General features: G+C 38.1%; 1 protein-coding gene across 6 annotated transcripts in view; it reads right to left on the reverse strand.

Moving 5' to 3' along the window:
* The window catches only part of LOC126874601 (adenylate cyclase type 6), a 97299-nt gene that overhangs the window by 31552 nt on the left and 44464 nt on the right, over positions 1-21283 (reverse strand). For all 6 annotated transcript variants that reach the window (XM_050636837.1, XM_050636835.1, XM_050636838.1 and 3 more), the window contains one exon: positions 20920-21230. In XM_050636837.1, the coding sequence (XP_050492794.1) occupies positions 20920-21230 (311 nt within the window). The remainder of the gene's footprint in view (positions 1-20919; positions 21231-21283) is intronic.

A 21283-nucleotide genomic window follows, 5' to 3' on the forward strand; every position in this document is an offset into this window, starting at 1 on the left:
CAATACAACCTAATGACTCAGTTGCCAACCCAATATATGAACACTATGAAAATATGTACCCAATACAATGTTCTTTATTTCTTTATTTCTATATTCCACCCAGTGAATTCCGATCAGGGGATTCGAGTATAAATAATGAAAATTTGTTACGAATAGATAGAAATTATCGCTGAAGGCGTTTGCCACTGTCGTCGTATTTTTTAAATTACTAGTCGTCGTTCTCGCTAAAGTTTCCCAGAGGAAAACTAACGATCGATGAAATTGAAAATCGTAGGATTGAAATGTTGGAAAGAGCGTTGGAAGGTTAGGCTAAAACGTTACGATTCGAGGCGAAAGTACAGCTGGTAGGATTTTTTTGTGTTGTCGAAGTTTTCTACGAATTGAAGTTTCTCGACGAGTGAATATAAAATATAATACGGTCGAAACTGGTATTAAGGAAGTTTCCTGATGGCGAAACTTATTTCAGACGATCGCTGGTCAGACGAATCGATCCGCGACAACCACCTGTAGCATCGCTGCAATCTCTTACATGCGCTGTCTGCTTCGCTTTCCAACAAATTTCACCGCTTTCTTCTTCCCTCTTTTTCACGTTTTTAGATTTTTTTTCTTTTTTTTTTTTTTTTTTTTTGTACGCATAAAAGCAAGCTGTACCGTGTATCTCCCATTTAAGCACACAGTTTACTCGTTGTTTTCAGTTTCCAACGAATAAAAACAGCAATTCTCGCTCGTACCTCCTAAATGTCCAAAGAAGTAAATCGGTTTATCTGTTTTATCGTGCAGCGTGAAATTGGTGGAACGGTTGAGTGTAAAAAAAATATTGTAGAATTTTTCCAGCGATATTTCTCTACGTATTTACAGGATGCTTTTTTTCACACGATTCCATGCTTGCTCGCGAGATATTTTCAAGGACGAATTTCATCTTTCAGATGAAAAGCTTTCACGCTGTTGTGTTATGTTATGTTATGCGCCAACTTGTCGAGGACCAAACATCGGTTTGTCGTAATTTACAGATATTTGAGCTCGTTTCAATTTCATGGAAATTTCCAGGAAGAAAATTCTATTGGGTTGGCAACTAAGTGATTGCGGATTTTGTCATTAGGTGGTAATTATAAAATCCGCAATCACTTAGTTGCCAACCCAATAAATGGGACACGGCGATGTGAAGGACGTTGGATTTTTTTTTTTTTTTTTTTTTAGGGCAATTAAATATTAAAAAAGAAAATTCGCGAATGTAAATGGATTAATTGGTCTTTTTTCTAATATCAAATTGAAAATTGTCTGCCCTCGGCAACGTGAAATTGCAATTGCCTCGCAATTCGTTTCGCGTAAATTTTCATTGGCCATCGTTTCGAAGATCTTTTTATTTCCACGTTCTCGATGTTGCAAATTGTAACATTTTCTCCAATATTTAAAATTCCTAACTGTCCATCGAATCTTCCGCAACGATAAATTTTTAGCCCAAATTTATTGCGCCATTTTTTTTTTTTTTTTTAAATAAAAATGTAGCTCATATTTCGAAAATTGATCGTACGGTAGAAAATGCGAGGAAAATTCGAATTTGTAGATAAATCTTCCTCGAATTCACTGTCGATCAGACAGTCTGACCATTGTACTAAAAATTGATAATTGTAATAAAAATTGACTAAAATTGATAACTAACTATCGCGCTAAAAATTAACAGACGAAGTCTCGAAATTGTTTCATTTTGGAATATCCTTCCGTCAGAAATTTTCTTCGCCCAAAATTTCACTTTCAAATTTCCCTCCGCCGCATTCCTTTAATTCTCACATGAAAAACCAATGTATTATCCACCCTGTATGAATAAAAAATTAGGGAAGAAGGAAAATGGAAGGTTTGATTTGAATTTAAGAAAATGTGTAATAAACCGATCGGAATTTGCAAGTCAAATTTGGACAGTTAAACGCGGTTAGGCGCCTTGGCAACATGTTAGAGGAAGCTGGTGGTAGCTGTAGCACGGAAGCGCAACTTGCGGGTTAAAGGCGCGTGAAATACTCAGAAGCAGAAGCAAAACGAATTTCACGTGGCGCGCGTCTGACTTAGCTGGTGTCAAAGGCGGTTGTTAATTGGAAAATCGGCTGATCGACCTGTTCGTTAGACCTGAAAGTCCTCAGGTACTGATTAAAATGAAAAAGAAAAAGAGAGGAGGGAGCGGTATTTTGTAATTCGATTAAAAAAAAGTAACTTTGGAAATTGAAGAGGATAAATTGCATGGAAGGTAAAATAAAATTTGCTATGCTACCACCTTTGAATCGTTCGAAGATCAGAAGGAAAGGAAAGTTTGCAAAATTTCAAAATGACAGAGTTTTCGAGTGGAAAGCTACCACAGCGAGGACATTTGTAAATAAAATTAATAATAAAAATTTCAGAAGCAAATAAATCTGTGGAATAAAAATTCCAGAGCAAAAGATTTCCAACCAACTGATCGCTCGTCTGGAAGTTTTTTTTAAAGTAAAAGAAATTTCAAATTTCCAAAAATTTCGAAATAACGCGATTCTCGAATGAAAAGCTTGCGAGGTAAAGAAACTTCGAAGTAGAAAGCTACGAGCTAAGGAAATTTCGAAATATTTCGAACCAGCTAATTAACTATCTCGAGATCTTCGTAAAACCAAAGGGAAACAAAATCCAAGTTTCAAGAATTTCAAAGTAAAATAATTTCAAAGTAAACAGCGTTCGAGATAACAACATATTCCTCGTGAAAAATGTTTCAAACGAGCCGATCGACCAGCCGGAAATCTTCCGAAAACCGAAAGCAAAGAAATTTCGAATGAACGATTTTTCGATCAAATAAAATTGCAAAATAAAATAGAGAAGATACAAATAAAGAACAGTGAAGAGAAAGTTATTTGACTGAGAAGTGCATTAACTCGTAGCAAAGAAAGAGTGGAACAATCCTGCGGAATTTTTGCAAATGGATTGACAAAAACGAGTTTTCTCTCCGACAAATTGAATTCGATGGATCCATTAAACCGTGTGCAGTCGTAACGTTTTAATAAAGTCGGTAATATTTCATTAAATCGGCCAATTGAATTACAGCGAAAGAGCTTCGGCCGGAGATGAAGCTGGAAATTGCGTGGCAAAGTGTTTGCACGATTTTAGGGCTGTGTGAAATTAGTCGCCCACCTCACGGGATTAACCAGCTCGGTGTTAACTGTAAACGGGCGTTTAATGTCATAAAAATGTCGTTTATCGCGTCGTCAAGCATCTACAGCTGGTTATTAATCGGACCAGATACGATACGTACGTATTTACCGATAATAACGATTTTCCGATAAACTAGAGTTAGTTATAATGTTATAAAAGTTAGAATGAAATGGAGCAAAAGATATTGATCGGAGCAAATTGCTATTTGAATAATTTGATCTTCTTCTGGTTCGTCGGTAACAGATTCTGCGAAATGTTGCGAAATATTTGACGCGGTCTTTTTTTTTTTTTTTTCATTGTCGTTGAAATTTTTGTACCATAAAAGGGAATTAGTTTGCGTAGAAGAAAAAAGACGTGGGATGAAACGGTTGGAATAATCCGAACGAGCGTAATAATTGTACGAAGCGGATGGAAAAGGCAGAGAGGTATTTTTAATTATCCCCGCGATGTAGCTGGTAATAATATTAACATTTATCGGAAACAACGTGTCGCTGGATTTTTGAAAATTCCCAGCAAGCAGACAACTTTCGTGTTTTATCGTTGAAATGAATTTTCCGCCACTTTCCAGAACGATTTTCGAAGTATCGGCTTGGCAACTAAGTGATTGCGGATTTTGTCATTGGGTGGTATTGACAAATCCGCAATCACTTAGTTGCCAACCCAATAAAGTCGAGGGAAACGTTTCGCAGGAAAGTCCAAGACAAATAGTCGGAAATAAATTTTCAGAGGAAATATCGGCAAGGAGATAAAAAAAAAAAAATGTTGGTCAGAGAGAAAATTTCCAAAGAGGAATTGCCAAAGTTGGAGAGAGAAAATTTGGATAATATTCGAAGGGAAATGGAAATGTTGAAAACGAAAATTTGATACAAATTGCTGGAACAAAAATTCGGGGTGAAATAGCCAGAAAAAAATACTAAACGTATTTTCAAATAGAAAATTCAACTTGACGATATAAAATTTTCATGAAAGCAATAAATAACTAAATATAATTCTCTTTCGTGCAAGTTTAAAATTAATTTTTCCAAATATTTGTACAATTTTTACGAAGATCACGATCAAACAGCGGAAGTTGAATTTCCTGGTAACCCTGTGGCTCTGTCAACTTTCTTCCCGACCATATTTCCGGCTAGGCTCGACCAATAGAAATGCTGCGCTGAAAACGGCAATTGAATTTTCCGGTTCGAGTGGCCGACGATATCGCGATTTTCCCTTTTCACAACTTCTTCTACGAAAACGTTTCCCTCCTCCTCGTTTACACTTCTCCATGAAAAATTCCATAGGAAATCACCGTTCACCTACTCGAATCGTTTGAAACATTCGAGAAACTTCGTTTTTTCAAATAATACATACATATCGGGAAAATTGAGATTCGTTCAAAATTGAAAGTGGAAATGTTTTATAGTTTACAAAATATCGAACACATTTTATATTCATTTTATATCTTCCAAATATTTAAGCTATTTTATATTCCTTTTATATTCTACGATATATTTAAAATATGTTGTATTCATTTTATAGTTTATTCATTTTATATTTATTTCATATTCTGCGATGTATTTTGCAAATATTTTGTGTTCGATTTATACCTGACAAAATATTCAAACTATTTTATATTCAGTTTACATTTGGCAAGGTTTTTGAAATATTTTATATTCATTTGATACGTTTCAAAATATTCATACTGTCTTATATTCACGCCACACTTTCCAATATATTAAAAATATTTTTCGGTGATTTTATACTCTGCAAAATATTTAAAATGTTTTATATTCTTCACTTTATATCTCATATACGATTATACGATACCGTTTATTATAATTGTTCACTATATAACGATTTTCATTCTATCGTTTTTCCTGGCTAATTCTTCTTCAATAATTTCAAAAGGAATTCCAAAACGTCGAAATACGCGTATGCTTCGCAATGACAGTTTTACGAAACGCTGTGTCCCATTTTAATATCAACACGCGATTCGAAATCCGAAAGGCTGTTTACAACAACGACGACATATTGAATTTCGCGTTAATTAAAGGAACGATTCGTTGTGGTTTCCTATCTATCGCTGCTGTTGATTAATCATCGTATATCATTGAGCAGCAGAGTGCCAATAACCACTACAAGCTCAAATATATCATTCTGCCTCGTTTTCATTAAAACGTTCCATCTAGTAACTTCCCTCCACTAGAGAGAAGAATTCTAGTGATTTACGTCAATCACTGAGCGGCCATGTCAAACGCTTGCCGCGAGTTGGCTACCTTCTCGTTCAAACATTAGTACGCCAATTTGCTTTTATCATAATTGCTTGGTCTTCTTTTTTATTCCGTTCTTCTCCTTTGAACGTAGAAAATTTTAACGCGATGGATAAAACTCAGAGATTAAAACCGCGTTATTATTATCGTTATCGATGTTTCGAAATGCGTGGGAAATTTGAATCGAGCGATAATCGCATTGTTCGTTTCTATGTACCTTTTTTCCATCTAGAAAGAATTTCCAATTCGACGATAATCTCGAGATGAAAATTAGTATTATCGTTATTATTATTAACGTTTGAAAAGACGACGATTTAAATCGAGCGACGATGAAATATTTATTTATTCCTATGCGTCGCTTTCTTTATCCGGAATATTTCAATCCGACGATAATCGAGAGATCTTCTTACTTTCTTTATTATTAACGTTCGAAAGGCTGGATTGCAGTCGAACGCGGGGATATATCGTGAATTTTTCGAAAGGCGAAAATTTCAATCCGCCGTTAATTGGAGACACCGTGGAAACGAGCGTTATTATTAAAAAAAAAAAAAAAAAAAAAAAAAAAGAAATGAATTTTAATGGAACGATAATCGCGAATTCGCGATACAGCCGAACGTTGTCGTTAATATTTCAGTGGCGATAAAATTGCAACCAAACGCAAAAGTGGGATTTGGCGGAGAGCGAAACGTTCGTCGATAATCTTTCGAATATTGGCAATTTCAATTTTCTACGCTCGTTGAAAATTTCATCTTACGAAAATCACTGTCGTCGTAAATTGGACGAACGATTAATCGCCAAAGCCGCGACAATTCGAACGGAACAACAGCACAGGTTTCTGCGTTTAATTGATTCAATTAATTCTCGAAATTCATTGTTTAAACCACGAGAATTTAAATTTACGTGAAACGCAGTCGTCGTTCGTTCTTCGCGATCCACGAATCAAACTTTTCAAATCGACCGAATAATACGCACGTGGTGGGCAAACAATCTTCTTTTATCGTCGATTTCGTTCTTTTTCGATACCCATGAGGCTTCGATCGAACGATAATCGCGGAATCGTGAAGAGGAATAGTCGCACGTTACGAAACGATAATTCTGCGATTGTGTTTGCCAGAGGATCGCAAACCTCGTTCAATAGCCATGGCCATCCATTTTTCATCGCCTTAAAATTTATCCTGCCCCAGTTTCTCCACGATTTTGCCCCTCGTTTGACCGTGGTTTGCTTTGGCAATTTAAACTCGCGCTGATCCTTTCTCCTTCGTCCTCGCGTTATACGACACTTCGTATTATCTTCCCTCGTTTCTCTCTTCTTTCTTCTTCTCTTCGCGCAACTCTTTCCCCCGTAATTGCTACGGCCCTGAACGCTTCACAGAACTCTAACGTTTCATCCTTTGTATTTCGTGGAATACTTTGTCTCTTGGCGTTGCATATTCTCCGTGCTGAAGTTCCTTCCTCTTCAATTTTCCTACAAATTTCTACTCGCCAAATTCTCCACCCGCGGACACGCTGTCCTTTTTTCAACGTCGAAAGGCAAAAGTGGAATTTTTTCTGAAGAAACGTCGAGAAGTGGCGAGCGAACGAACCTGAGAATATTTGATCCTCTGACGCGATTCTGTAGTCTCTTTACACGCGAGCAGCGCGTACCCGGCTTATCTGCAGGCGCTGAACTATTTCCGAGAAACACGGATCGTATGACAAAAACTTTCACATGGCAAAATGTATATATATATTATATACTGTCGTGTGTGTGTGTGTGTGACTTTACCGCGAGCTCGAAACCTCCTGTGAAAGCGATAGTTCCATGTAAACGACACGTTTCGAACGTTTACGTCAGTTGCGCATGTTTCTACCAAATGTCCAAATTGGACAAATTGTGAATGTGAAATTTTAAATAAAAAAAAAAAAAAAAAAAAAAAAGTTGCGTATGTGGCGAGAATTTTGTCGAAATCGGTTGATCGCAATAGCAAGCGACAAGATTTTGGCGCTAACCGATTGCCATCAAATTTTCACCGTGTATATGAACCTGAATAATGCACATAAATCCACCTACACAAATAATATAAATCTGCAAAATACGTCGTTTAAATTTTCATTGGAAGGCGGAAAGGTGGCGTTCCTGCAGTTTTTCTGAAGAAAAAAAATTTTTTTATATGACAACCAACGAACTACTCCTCGCAACTTCTGTAAAAAAAAGGGATACTGTCGTTTGGTTCGATTAAAAAAATTCTTCGATTCTAAAAAAAGTTTCAAGGGATCCTGTAACAGTTTGGCAATCGAGTGTCCGCTGTAACATAATACGAAACCTAAGTGTCGACGCGTCGCGATACACCGTAACGCGTTTCAACGTAAATCGAGCGTAGAAAATATTTCAACGTAAAGCAAATAATCGCCCGATCATATCGGTAGGAACTAAAATACGAAAAAACGAGTGCCGTCTGTCCGACGGGGACAGAAGATACACGAACAGGGATTTCTTTGGATAACAGACGACACGCTTGCGGATTTCTCCCTATGGTAATAACTGTTATGTTAATGGGGCAAGAGAAACAGTGTAGTTTCCTTGGCAGATGGGCCTCCTTCGGGGCTGAACCCACCGAGTGTCTGTAAAACGTTTTGGCTCTGACCATTTTCTCTTTCCTTTTGCACTGTTCTTGCAAACGGACGAATATATGAATAAGAAATGGCGATGCAAATAAAAGGATGGCGAGTAGGAAACGTTTAAAATTCTAGGGAATTTGTTTTTACTTTCTGAGTTTCTTTCTTGTGGCGCGGGGTGGGAGGTGCCTGGGGAGAACGTTCTTTCTTCTTGCAGCGAATAAGAAATAAGAAGAAGAAGGAGAAGAAAAGAAAGAAACGAGTGAAACGAAGGATGTAAAAGTAGAAGGCTTGGAAGAGGAAAGAAGAAACGGGACAAAGAAAGAGGGAAGAATGTTTGTATCGAATTTAACCTGAATAAAATCCCTCGACCTTTTAGCAAGTTCCTTCGATCACTCTACGAGAACCGCCATAGGAAAATAAAGAAATAAATGCGAGGTTATGGGAATAATGGCGCGTGAAATGCGAGCAGCAAGTGGATTTAACCATTCGCAGGACCGTAGCTAATAATCATTTCGGTGTCGCTCAAATTGAAGCAAATTTAACAAAGTTTCGCCTGGTTAAATCGACGTTTGTTAATTATACAGTGGTAAATTCTATTTCGCAACGTCTTTCCTTCTTTTCTTATTTATTTACGTTTAGAGGTCCCTTGGCTCGTTTGTCGGAGCGTGGTATTCGCTTGCGCCTGGCAACGACAACCTTCCGTGCTTCTCAGACCAAATTATCGTTCCTTGTTCGAGTCCAGCGCCAAACTACAGGGTTGGCAACTAAGTGATTGCGGATTTTGCCATTAAGTGATATCGACAAAATCCGCAATCACTTAGTTGCCAAGCCAATAGATGGATTTAAATAGTTTGAAACGACAGAACCAGATAGCAGGTGTTGCAACATACGGACAAACGAGAATGAGAAGAAATTGCAAGCGAAATAGTCGAGACTATAGTCGATCGTTACAGTCGCTTCTGTTGAATTGGCAACTAAGTGACTGCGGATTTTGTCAATATCATATAATGATAAAACCCGCAATCACTTAGTTGCCAAGCCAATAGATGGATTTAAATAGTTTGAAACGATAGAACAGACATGGAATAAGAGCCACGAGATAGCAGGTGATGCAACGTATAGACAAACGAGAATGAGAAGAAATTGCAAGCGAAATAGTCGAGACTATAGTCGATCGTTACAGTCGCTTCTGTTGAATTGGCAACTAAGTGACTGCGGATTTTGTCAATATCACCTAATGATAAAACCCGCAATCACTTAGTTGCCAAGCCAATAAACCACTTTTTTCATTTTTAAACAGTTTAAAAAGCAAGGATACGTAACGATAGGATAAATGGGAGGATTTCCAGCCAGCCAAATGACAGACGCAAAAGCTGGGAATAAATAAATAAATAAATAAATAAATAAATAAATAAACAAATAGAAAAAGACAAGACAATAGGTGGAAAACATCGAAAGAAATCGAATCAGGTGTACGAAAGGAAGAAGCTGTTCTCGTGTAGCTCGTTGCACGAACGAAACAAGAGACAAATGATTTTTCCAAGTATCGACCTGGCTTGTACGGAACAAAAGAGCGAACGAAAGCCAGCGGATGACGATGAAATCGTTGTGTCCCCCAGCGAGAAACTTGCAAATTCAATTACGGCCACGGTCGCTTGGCCTAATGGCGTGGACTTGGAGGAGCCACTGACAGAACCAGGGGAAAACAAGCAGCCGGAAGTTGAAGAATCCTGCGCAAGCAGAAACGACGTTCTCTTCCGAGAGACGAGAAACTTTCACATGCGAAACGACCGCAACTGAATATTTCATCATAGTTTGTGTGTATCTTCTCGCGTTACGACGCCAAGGCAAACGATATTTCAGAATTCCATGGAATCGTTTGACATGCGAGCGAGTCGCCAGAAACTCCTCTCCTCCTATCTTTCTTTCTTTCGATTCCTGTCTTTCGATTTATCCCGTGCAGAAGAGTTTCCACGCCGAATTTCACGCCTCCAACTTTGGTAGATACAGAGATACGATAATTTCTTTATTAAAAAAAAAAATTGGTTCTCCTTTCTCCCTTAAGGGATGAATTTCAAAAAACGCCGAGACACGTGTTTCTTTATTTTTAACGAACAGTTTCTATGCTGAATTTCACGCCTCCAACTTTGGTAGATACAGAGATACGATTATTTTTTATTAAAAAAAAAAAAAAAAATTGGTTCTTCTTTCTCGCTCCCTTAGGGGATAAATTTCAAAAAACGCCGAGACACGTGTTTCCCAACCTCAAAAATGGAACATGTGTTGCCCGAGTGAGAAACTGACGGCCACTACAAATCCTCAACGATAAATAAATTAAATTGGTTGGCAGGATAAGAAAAGAGCGGTGTTGCGTGAGTATCTTCCATCGAACATGCGTTGCATCGATCATGGGATTTCGGTATAATAATACGGCGGTTGTTGCGCCTGGTCAGCTTCGTAGCTCGTTAGCTTGGTCGTGCGTTATTGGCAACGGAAGACGGATTTGCTGGGAAATTCGACGAAAACAGGACTCGCCGCGTCAACAACCATCGAAACGTGACCTGTGCCGGTAATTAGAAGCTTTGCATCCTCTCTTCCGTCCTACTCTTCGGTTCAGAATGTTGCTCAGATTGTCCCGGTTGAACATCAGCCTGGCGTATTTAATCGTGAAACTTCGATCGTTGAATTAGGTTGGATTAGCTCGTGAAAGTGTACGGCACGTATAATATTATAACGCAAGGGCCAACTTCAGAAATACGCAGCAGGCAGGCAAACGACGAAGGAAGTTCGTACGAACGCGTGTGTCCCCTTACCTGCACTTGTTTCAAGGTCGTAAACATTTTTGTGTTTCGATAATCCGCAGCCGCTTAGTTTCGTAGAAGCCGCTCAAAATGCCCGTATTATTAGCGTTATCGACATAATTTTATATTACTAATATGAATAATAAATTACTATTATAACGTGATACATTAAATTGTATAGTTAGACGTCGAAGCTGGAATTTTCGAAAGATCGCGAGATTCTTCGACGCGGTGACTGCGAGGCTCGCGCAGAGACCGAGACCATCGTCGTATCCGTCTCACGTTCCATGGTTGATTCTTCGATTTCTTCATTTTTATAGAATTCATTCGAAGTTCTTACGTTTCTTACGTTTGGTGCAATTTTGTTCTTACGCTTGTATTATACTTGGTTCTTACAAGACACACCGGAGTATTGCAATAGTCGTAGACGATTTTTAAGAACGTGTTACACGTCAGAGGAATATTACGTCAGACGGAATATTTGGAAATTTCATTTGATACTGCTGCGAGACTGGACTTAGTGGCTTTCGTTTTTCACTCGCGTAACACGAGGTTCGCAAAGTAAAATTAAGGGCTTTTTCATTCTTCCTTATGGAGAATCTGGAACTGCGTCGATTAATACGTTACAGAAATACGATTCCCTTTAAAAAGGCAAAGCTGACCTGCGCGTGACTTTTACGCGCCCACCTACGGAAAAGCTAATAATATCGGAACATGCTCCCCCCGAAGCCATTCAACTTTTATCTGAAACATTTCCCGATATAATCGATGGCGTCGAAAATATTTCCACTTAAACCGTTAGGTGACTCACCCTATATGCGTATACGTGCGTACGTATCGCTTTCATTGTTTTTTCCATGACTAGGTTAGGTATCAATTCGAATGACAAAAGACACGTGAAACATGTTCTGACTTTTCGCAGGTCGGTACTTCGGAACGTAGGACATAAAGTGCCATTTAATGTCACTTATGCTTATCCTGTGTCTTTAATCGGTGCTAGAAATCGGCGTTTTGCTCGGTTACCGACCGAGTAGACTATTAGTTGGATCTAACCTAACCTCAACCTAACCTCAATCCGTTAGAGGCGATAGTAGAAAAATTACTAGACGTATACGCGCTTGTGCCGTTAGCGAAAAGCAGTATTTCACTTGCTTTTTCGAAACTTTGCAATTTCGATCCACCAAAATGAATCTGAACGACGCAAGTGAGGAATTTTTGGCTCGTTGGTCGGACATTTTTCTAGTCGTACGTTGGACGATGACGACAGCGATAAGAGTGACATTGAAAGAATCATCTATCCAAATTACTCGCCTAATTGGACGATTTCATACGATTTTATATAATTAAATAAGAAAGTAACGAGGAATGTTGAAACACGTCGAGGTATTAATTATTTTCGTGAGTCATATTTTCCAGGGCAGTGGAAACAGTTGGTCAGTGAAGCCAGGGTGAACGCACCCTCGAAATTCCCTAGTATGAAAGTTGGTCGGGTCCCATACGACCCGAGTCTATTATTAACGTGAAAGTTTCATAGTGTGTCGTGATGCCGGGGCGTGTTTTCGCGCGTATCTCGATCTAACGCGCATCGATTGCGGCGTTTCGGTTAATAATCGCGTCGTTACCGCGACTAGCTCTTGTTCCTCGGTTCCTCGAACCGGCTGCCTCCTTCAAATTCCCGTGTTGCCGTTGTCACGCGACTTTTCCCGAAAATTGCACCGTAATTTGCGACACACTTCGACAACTTGCAAGTGGGTGTTCTTGCCAACGCTCTTGCCAACTGTTGCCAAATAAAACGACGGTTCGCCACACGAACACCGCGGCTTTTCAGCCGAGCGTTTAATTCGTCGATAAAACTGAGACTCGCTATTTTACTGTTTTTTTCAGACTTTGCGTCGTCCAGTCTCGACCCAGGCAACAAATGAATACTTTTAGAATTTCACCGAACGGAAATTAATTCCCCTAAATCCTTGAGTCAATCTTCGAAGTATTTCGAAGAAGTTTTCCGTGAAATGTTTGAAAATGGATGGAAATGTTTTTGTGCGACCGTATTGCAGCGTACACCGGTCGAAGGAAAAAAAGTAGACGACTAAAGAATGATAGAACTGGAGGATGCATTCTGTGCTTTCAGTGTAATAAAAGCTAAATAAATTGGCTAAAAGAGGATGGGGATTGAGTAAGCAAGGGGGCTTGATGGATGAAGATACCAAGCTCGAAAGAAATCCAATAACAACGAACTGTTTCCATGAGATTTCCTAGTAGAGTCCGTGTCAGCTTTATGCTTTCGCGTCATCGATCTGTTTTTCTTATCTCTTATCAGTGGCCGCATATGTTGCCAGCGTGATCGTGTGTAATAGAGCGGCAAATCGACGAGAACATTCTCCGATAGTTTTATTATTTCGCTATTACTAGTCGTTCGATAATTTTCATGGGCAAATAATTTTCAGCTAACAGGTAGAATATTTCAGCGTACGGAGTAACGCGTGAAACGACAGATTTTGCAGCTGTCGAATTTTTGAAATAATGCCGATATATTGGAAAATTTGGAGACGTCAACAAGTTCAACAATATCGGGGAAAAATTGGTCATTTAGAAATTTAGAAATGTAATTTATAACGAGGAGTAATTATTAATTGGATGAAATGTAATTATTAATTAAGCGAAATGTTGTTTGGAAAAATTGTAAGAAAATATTGGCACGTGCTGAAAGATCTATATTTATCGAATGATATATAGGTGGCATTCTGTTTCACGAATTTTCTCCATTTTTCGCGCAACTCGAACGTTCCATGCTTCTCTCTCTCTGGTTTTTTGGCGAGAAAATTTGCAATATGATCTTCGAAGGCGACCAAATTCCTTAAAAATCGGAACCAACTTTCCGGGTAACGCAATATTCCCTTCTTTGAAATTATATCCGAGTTGTTTGGGCAGGAAAGCGCGTCTCAAGTTTCTTGAATAAATTAATTAACTGGTAGGTTGTCTTAATCTGGAAGCTCTTATTGTCTGGCGAGATAAACAGCGTAGTTAATTTGCAGCGTCGGGAAAATAATAAGCTGGATCGTGAAACCGGGAAACAAGAGCGAAGAGGATCAAAAGAAGATCCTGGTAGATCGAAAAGGCTATCTATCTTGCAGAAATTCCTGTTCACCACGACAGCAGTTCATCTCGTGTTATCCGAAATGAAAACAGGAAGCCTGAAAAATTGTTTAAAAGGAAGTGGTTCCCTCTTGATCTCCTATTCAATTTCAGTTTCATACGAATAGTGGGAATTTGATAAATTCCGTAGACCCAATGCGCGAAGTAAGTTTCACAAAAGATCCGACGTGAATCGAAGCTGAAGCACACGCGTAAGTTAAAGTTGAGAAGGGTCGATGGAAAAATACCTAGTCAGGAGAAAAATGGAGGTTCAAAAATCCCCGAAGAAGAGGGAAGCTAGTAAATTTAATAGATGCAATCCCTAAAGTGAATTTCACAAAAGATCTGACGTGCATCCAAGCTGAAACACATACGTAAGTTAGAGTTAAAAAGGGTCTATGAAAAGTACTGAGTCACGAGGAAAATGCCAAACTTCCCCACGAGCTAAAGGCAAATTTCCAAGGAAGAGAAAGATAGACGAGAACATAACCTCTAAATCAGATTTCGGTTACCTTCGAAAGTGACTGTTTTACACAAAAAGAAAAGAAGAGTTTTGGGGTGTCTAGGTTCAAAGAATAGGAGTTTGGTAAATTTAGCAGATATGTTCCCTAAATTAATTTCTTCAAGAGACTCGGTGTGCATCGAATCTGAGGCAGACACGTAAGTTAGACTTAACAAAGTAGCGAGTCGTAAGAAAAATGCCAAACTTCCCCACGAGATAAAGACAAATTTCCAAGGAAGAGAAAGATAGACAAACCTAACCTCTAAATCAGATTTCGGTTACCTTCGAAAGTGACTGTTTTACACAAAAAGAAAAGAAGAGTTTTGGGGTGTTTAGGTTCAAAGAATAGGAGTTTGGTAAATTTAGCAGACATGTTCCCTAAATTAATTTCTTCAAGAGACTCGGTGTGCATCGAAGCTAAAACAGACACGTAAGTTAGACTTAACAAAGTAGCGAGTCGTAAGAAAAATGCCAAACTTCCCCACGAGCTAAAGGCAAATTTCCAAGGAAGAGAAAGATAGACAAACCTAACCTCTAAATCAGATTTGGATTACCTTCGAAAGTGACTGTTTTACACAAAAAGAGAAGAAGAGTTTTGCGACGTCCAAGTTCAAAGAGGAAGGATTAGGTAAATTTAATTCGCATATTCCTGAAACTAAGTTCTGCGAGAAATTCGGTGCACGCTGGAACCGGGACAGCACGTGTAAATGCACCACTGTCCAGAACCTGAAGTTCAGCTTTATTAGGGTGAGACAGCGTCTTCTATGAGTCGTGTTCAGCGTCCTTTGAGCGAGCGACTGTTCAATTCCAACGACTTCCAGTGGTTGCTGGTACTCGTCAAAGCGGTGCCAGGCGTGTTAACACGGAACACGACGAAGCTACTGACAAAAGGAATTTATCCATAGAGGATAAAGTGAGAATTTGTAGATGTGTTTCTAGATATGGTCCGACAGCATGTGCTGTGTATTTGAAAGAAGCCCGATAATACCACAACGACGATCCGCTTTTAGCATCCTCCAGATGTTTTACAGTTGACGTTACATTTTTCTATAAAACTGTACACAACTGTGTACGTAAATTGTCTACAAGTTCTGCGGCTTTTTCAGCTTAATGCTCCATCTATGACTGTCAGGAAGTTTCCATTAGTCCACGCATCTCTAAAACTTACTAAGCTGCATCCAGCTTATTTGTAAATACGCCGATTCACTCGTCCATCTATTTCGCTTCTTTGCCGTATCTTCGTTTAAACCGCTCCTTTTTTTTTTTTTTTTTTTTATTAGTTGTTTACATTCACAATTTGTCCGATTTGGACATTTGGTAGAATTTTTTGGCTGTTTGATTTTGTAATTTGTTATTTAGTACTAAAGTGCCCTGCTTTGTAAGCTGCCACAGTTTTATAGCAATTTGAAAAACTATCCGCTCGCGATGAACGAAAAGAATGGTATTGGAGAATCTAAACCGAAACAGAGCCAGAGCGAGGAAGAATCCGCGCCTGAGCAGCCGGTCGGACGTGCGTATGCTGTTGAATCGCTAGCGGTCGGTAAAGTGTCAAGTTTAGATTCGAATTCTTTTGTCGGTTGTACACGGAAAGTGGAAGGAACGTAACAGATACGGAATTTCGCATATTCTGATGGAATTTACGGGGTTGAGAATGGCCAGATCAATGTTTCCCTGGGTTTTACCAATAAAGTTTGCCCTCCGCAAACTTCCCTCGCATCGATATTTTCGATACAGTATGCTTGCGGATTTCAGCAACGAGAGCGAAAGCTAATTGACCGAGAGCAGCGGGCAATTTCGAAAATTGCCCGAGGCTTGCCATTCGAATACACTAAATTCTAACCGCACGGAAAATCATTCTTCACCTTCGATCAATTTTTCATCCATTTTATTAAACAGTGCAGGTTTTAGCGAAAGACCATTAACATCTACGTCCTCCTATCCCATTTACTTAAGTAGATGAAAGTACTGAGAATGAAACGAGTACTTAATTAGATGTTCTCTCTTCTCAACGTATGTTCTCAACTTCTAATATCTTCAATTTTATAATATAATATTCTGGAATTCTAAGATATCTGACTGCCACGGTATTTGCAAATTTTATTGCTTTCGGTTTTAGTAATATTTCTTGATTTTGGTATTTAATTTTTTCAATGTTTCTGGAATTTTTATAACTTTATATTGTGTCAATTTAGGGAATTTTATAATATCCCCAGCTTTTAACATATCTGGTTGCTACAGCAATTGCAAATTTGATTGCTTCCAGTTTTAGAAATATTTCTTGATATTGGTATTTAATTTTTTCAATGTTTCTAGATTTTTTATAACCTTATATTATTCAATTTAGGGAATTTTATAATATTCTCTCCTTTTAATATATCTGGTTGCCACAGTATTTGCAAATTTTATTGCTCTCAGTTTTAGTAATATTTCTTGATTTTGGTATTGAATTTTTTCAATGTTTCTAGAATTTTTATAACTTTATATTATTGAATTTATGGTTTTATAATATTCCCTCCTCTTAATATATCTGGTTGCCACAGTATTTGCAAATTTTATTGCTCTCAGTTTTAGTAATATTTCTTGATTTTGGTATTGAATTTTTTCAATGTTTCTAGAATTTTTATAACTTTATATTATTCAATTTATGGTTTTATAATATTCCCTCCTCTTAATATATCTGGTTGCTACAGTATTTGCAAATTTTATTACTTTCAAGTTTAGAAATATTTATTGATATTGGTATTTAATTTTTTCAATGTTTCTAGAATTTGTATAACTTTATATTATTCAATTTAGGGAATTTTATAATATCCCCAGCTTATAACATATCTGGCTGCTACAGCAATTGCAAATTTGGTTGCTCTCAGTTTTAGAAATATTTCTTGATATTGGTATTGAATTTTTTCAATGTTTCTAGAATTTTGATAATTTTATATTATCCAATTTGGAAAGTCTATAGCTTCCAGTTGTACAAATATTTCTTGACTTTGGTATTCAATTTTGTCAATGTTTCCAGAATTTTTATAACCTTATATTATCAAATTTGGTAATTTTGTAATATTTCCACCTTTTAACATATCTGGTTGCCACAGTATTTGCAAATTTTATTGCTTTCAAGTTTAGAAATATTTCTTGATTTTGGTATTCAATTTTGTCAATGTTTCTAGAATTTTCATAACTTTATATTATTCAATTTAGGGAATTTTATAATATCCCCAGCTTTTAACATATCTGGCTGCTACAGCAATTACGAATTTGATTGCTTCCAGCTTCAGAATTCTTCAGAAATATATCTGAATATTTCTAAAATCACATTGACCTTGATTTTTATTAATATACCCATTTTTATTAATATTTCTAGATATCAATATGCGATTTCGTTCGATGCTAACAAAATTGCAACGTCTTCGATTTTATCGATATTCAACGATTCAATATCTCCAGCCACTGCGATATTTCCACAAATTTTCTTCTTTCCAATTTCATCAATATCCCGGAAAATTCCAACCTTTCTATCTGCTTCGATACTTCCAACTTACCCCGAATATTTCAAAAATTTCTCAACATCTCCGAGGACTCGCTTCTAATTACCAGCACCGAAAGTAAAAGGAATTGCACAGATGTGAAAATACGAAATACCAAAAATTCTATATATTTACCTTTTGCCCATTTCTTCTATCGTTTTATTCAATCGCGATAAAACCTGTGAAAAAGGGACAAAAAGGGAGTGAAATTCACATCAGAGACAGAGCTTAAGGCGACGAAAGCGCAATAGCTCGAACGTTCAAAGATTTGCCAAGGCTTTTTCGTAAAACCAGAGTCTCGACAATTTGGCAAATTGCAGCGAACGTGTGAAAGGAAAGGGCGAGGAAAAGGCGATTTCCCACCACGTCAGCGATACAATAATTCTGTTTCCAGATGAAAACTACGTGGCAACTCCAATCGCCGGAACAACTACCTTCGCCTAACGACAAATATTTCGTCGCGATCGAACCTCCTTCTGTATTTTCACCCACTTGCTCCTTTTTCTTCTTTGTTTGATAGAAACTCGTGGCTAGAACCGAGAAGCCTATGACCACGATTTATCATAGTTCGGCGTAATTTATCATCCAAAGAAGAAGGTCAAAGAGCGGGAAAATTGTACAGAAAAAGAAAAACTGTGGAAAGAAAAATTGAAGTGGTCGTAAGTTCGAAACGAATGCAGGAAATGCAAAAGCAAGCCAATGTGATAAATAAATAAATGTATAGAAACGTCGTTCTCGCGTTTCTTTCATTCGCGTTCGAAATCGAAGTAAAATTGCAACGTGTTTGGAATATCGGTTTGTTTGAGCGAAGTTAAAAGTTACGACAGAAGGGGAACGAACAAAGCTGATAAGCTTTTATATTTCAAACTGTGGATAATAATGAAAAGCAAAAAAAAAAAAAAAAAAATGTGAAACTCTGGTCTAATTAATAAAAATAACACGAAGCAGGGATTTTGTTACGGTGCAGGTAGCTTGGAATTGCGGTGTTGCAATTTTCCTTCGTTATATAAAATTACCAAGCGAGTAGATAATAACATTATTTTCTCTTGTGATTTAATCAGACAGAAAAATCACAGCGCTGGAACCATCCATTCTGTGTCTTAAAATTTACTCTCAGTAGACTTTGCCTCGTATTATCGACGTGGCGTTAAAATCTAAACGCTCCGTGTTACAACGATTGAACGCGAGTTTGACAAATCAAGAGAAGCGTATCTCGAGTAAAAAGAGTGTGGCAGGTATACTAATATTAGGTCTAGTAAAAGAGTGCTTGGATTTTTCGATAATGTGAAATTGAATCAAATTAAACGAAATGAAATTTCACTAAATTTCTTCCTCGAAATAATTCCCTCGCTGTCTTCCTTCCTCCTTTATTTAATAAGAGATTATTAACTAGCAAAGGGTCGATACTTGGCCAAAAATTTCTACCAACTTTACGCCTGTCGTGATCGTAACGTTCCCTACACTGAATCCATTTACTACGTTCGCTTCAAGATCTGCCCATAAACCCGAGCCATTTTTCCATAAAGAAAACACATCTAAACGTTCGTTTCGCCTTCGAAAGCTTCTCAACTTTTTTACACTTGACATATATATATATATACATATGTGTGTAGATTCTATAGAATTCAAACTACCCGCCAACCGATGTTTTTACTTTTGCTCTGTTTTACCGACAGTCGTTGTGCCGAATAGATTAGATCACGAGAGAAGATCGGTAATTTAGGATTCTCGATTTTCCAGCTAAAATTTGTACTAGATTTCTTATTAACTCTTGCTGTATTTAATTTCATTATTCCCAAAATAAGCTCGATTTTACAGAATCGATTATCGATATATATAAATATGTAATAACGTAAATCCTTGGGGTAAATCGGACGATCGCTTCTATAAAATCGAGCTTATTTTGGGAATAATGAAATTAAATACGGTAAGAGTTAATAAGAAATCTACTACAAATTTTATATATATATATATATAAATTAAATAAATAAAGTAAATTATATATATAACGAGAGAATCCTCGATCGCTTAGTTGCCAACCAAAGTCGAGAATCGCGTAGAACCGCGAATACTATGTTCGTGGAAATTCGTAGCTTTTCTCCTGTAATCAAAGAAATGGAATCTCGCGAGAAACTTATTTCAATCGCTAAGCGTTAAAACCTATAGTTTTGGTGTTCGAGTGTTTCGTACGTTTGCAAATATCACGTGGATTGTTACGATTTCGAATTTCCTATAAAACCTTCGAACTCTCCGCGTAAAAATCCGCGGTCTAACGAGTCCGAGTTCGTCGATCCGCTTCCACTCTAATTCATTCGACAGCGAAGAATATTGCGAGAGAATCGGAAAATCTAACGCGACGATTTATCATATTTCGTTATATCTGACGAACGGCGAGAATGAACATTTGCCGGCAAGTGTCCGATGGAATTCAAAAGTCTGCTTAACGTATGCAATTTACATGCTGAATATTACACCGAGGAGGAAATATTATACGAAGAAGGTCGGAGGAAAATCCTCGCGCACCTGGCTCATCGTTCTTTTACGAAAGCTTTTAATCTTCGTTGTAATGGGTTGAAAGTTGGTTGTAAAAACTACCTAAGTAGCCTACGGGAGAAATGGGAGAAATTAAACTTTGTGCTGCTTCGACTTGTTGCGATATTTTTCCCATTAAATGTGGGATATAAAAGTGGAATGTTATTTTCCTAATATCACGATGGATATCGTTATATTACGTGAACGTTCGTTTGGCGATCTTTCTAAGAGACAAAAATACGCAACGATGGGGCCATGAGCCAAAAACTCGTCGTGAGAGTTCCTTCGCGCCACCCGATCGCCACATGGCGTCTCAATTTGCTGCGATTCTTTTTGCCCGATAGAAGCGTTAAAGCTGTAAAACAGCAGCGAAATAAAATGGCAGCACGGGATTTACAAGGCTACAGAATGTCACTCACGTGTTCCATCATGGCAGGATATTGCGAAGGGTAGAGGACGAACGCTCCGATCAGATGCGCCAGCGAGAAAATGAAACCAGCGATGCACGCGTGCCGCAGCCTTATGGGCAGAAGTGCGTACGCCATGTAAATGAAGAAGCACACAGCCCACACTGCAGCCAAAGGGCCTCCGCTCCGATGTTCCTTTGATCCGAGCGCCAGATGTACATTCAAAACCACTTGCAACGCGAGTAGAGTCACCAGGACTATTCCACTCACGCCGGCTAACCAGATTTCGTTCATCCCAGGCCTGGATATCGCCGCTACCAAGGCTGCAATTTAAGGAAACTCGACAAGTCGCTGCAACTCCAGAGGCCAGTTAGTC

The sequence above is a fragment of the Bombus huntii genome, chromosome 16 (genome assembly GCF_024542735.1).
Source record: "Bombus huntii isolate Logan2020A chromosome 16, iyBomHunt1.1, whole genome shotgun sequence".
Taxonomy (NCBI): Eukaryota; Metazoa; Arthropoda; class Insecta; order Hymenoptera; family Apidae; genus Bombus; species Bombus huntii.